Raw genomic sequence first — 510 nt, 5'->3', positions numbered from 1 at the left:
TCCTCAGGTGCTGTACCCAGTCCAGACTGGTGGCTCTGTGGTGGCTGGGATGGTGCCTCGTTCAGCAGATGTGGGCTATCTGGTGACTAAAGTGGTGGCTGTTGATGTGGACTCTGGGCAGAATGCCTGGCTCTCCTATAAACTGCAGAAAGCCACAGACAGGGCGCTGTTTGAAGTGGGCTTACAGAATGGAGAAATCAGAACTATCCGTCAAGTGACTGATAAAGATGCTGTGAAACAAAGACTGACTGTTATAGTGGAGGACAACGGGCAGCCCTCTCGTTCAGCTACAGTCATTGTGAACGTGGCGGTGGCGGACAGCTTCCCTGAAGTGCTGTCTGAGTTCACTGACTTTACACAGGACAAGGAGTACAACGACAACCTGACTTTTTACTTAGTGTTGGCTTTGGCTGTAGTTTCCTTCCTCTTCATCACGTGTTTGGTGGTTATTATATCAGTAAAGATCTACAGATGGAGACAGTCTCGCATCCTGTATCACTCCAACCTGCC

The 510-nt window shown here is 49.6% G+C and overlaps 1 protein-coding gene across 1 annotated transcript; it reads left to right on the top strand.

Annotated features, from left to right (window-relative positions):
* Positions 1-4: 4 nt before the first annotated feature.
* LOC121939345 (protocadherin gamma-A8-like) lies at positions 5-492 on the top strand (the record flags this gene model as incomplete). Its single annotated transcript, XM_042482383.1, has 1 exon — positions 5-492. A coding segment is annotated over one exon (488 nt), but the record flags the coding sequence as incomplete, so codon positions are not given.
* Between the last annotated feature and the right edge of the window lie 18 nt (positions 493-510).

Source organism: Plectropomus leopardus, unplaced genomic scaffold (genome assembly GCF_008729295.1).
Source record: "Plectropomus leopardus isolate mb unplaced genomic scaffold, YSFRI_Pleo_2.0 unplaced_scaffold45821, whole genome shotgun sequence".
NCBI classification, from domain to species: Eukaryota; Metazoa; Chordata; class Actinopteri; order Perciformes; family Serranidae; genus Plectropomus; species Plectropomus leopardus.
This window is presented reverse-complemented; position numbering and strand designations above follow the sequence as displayed.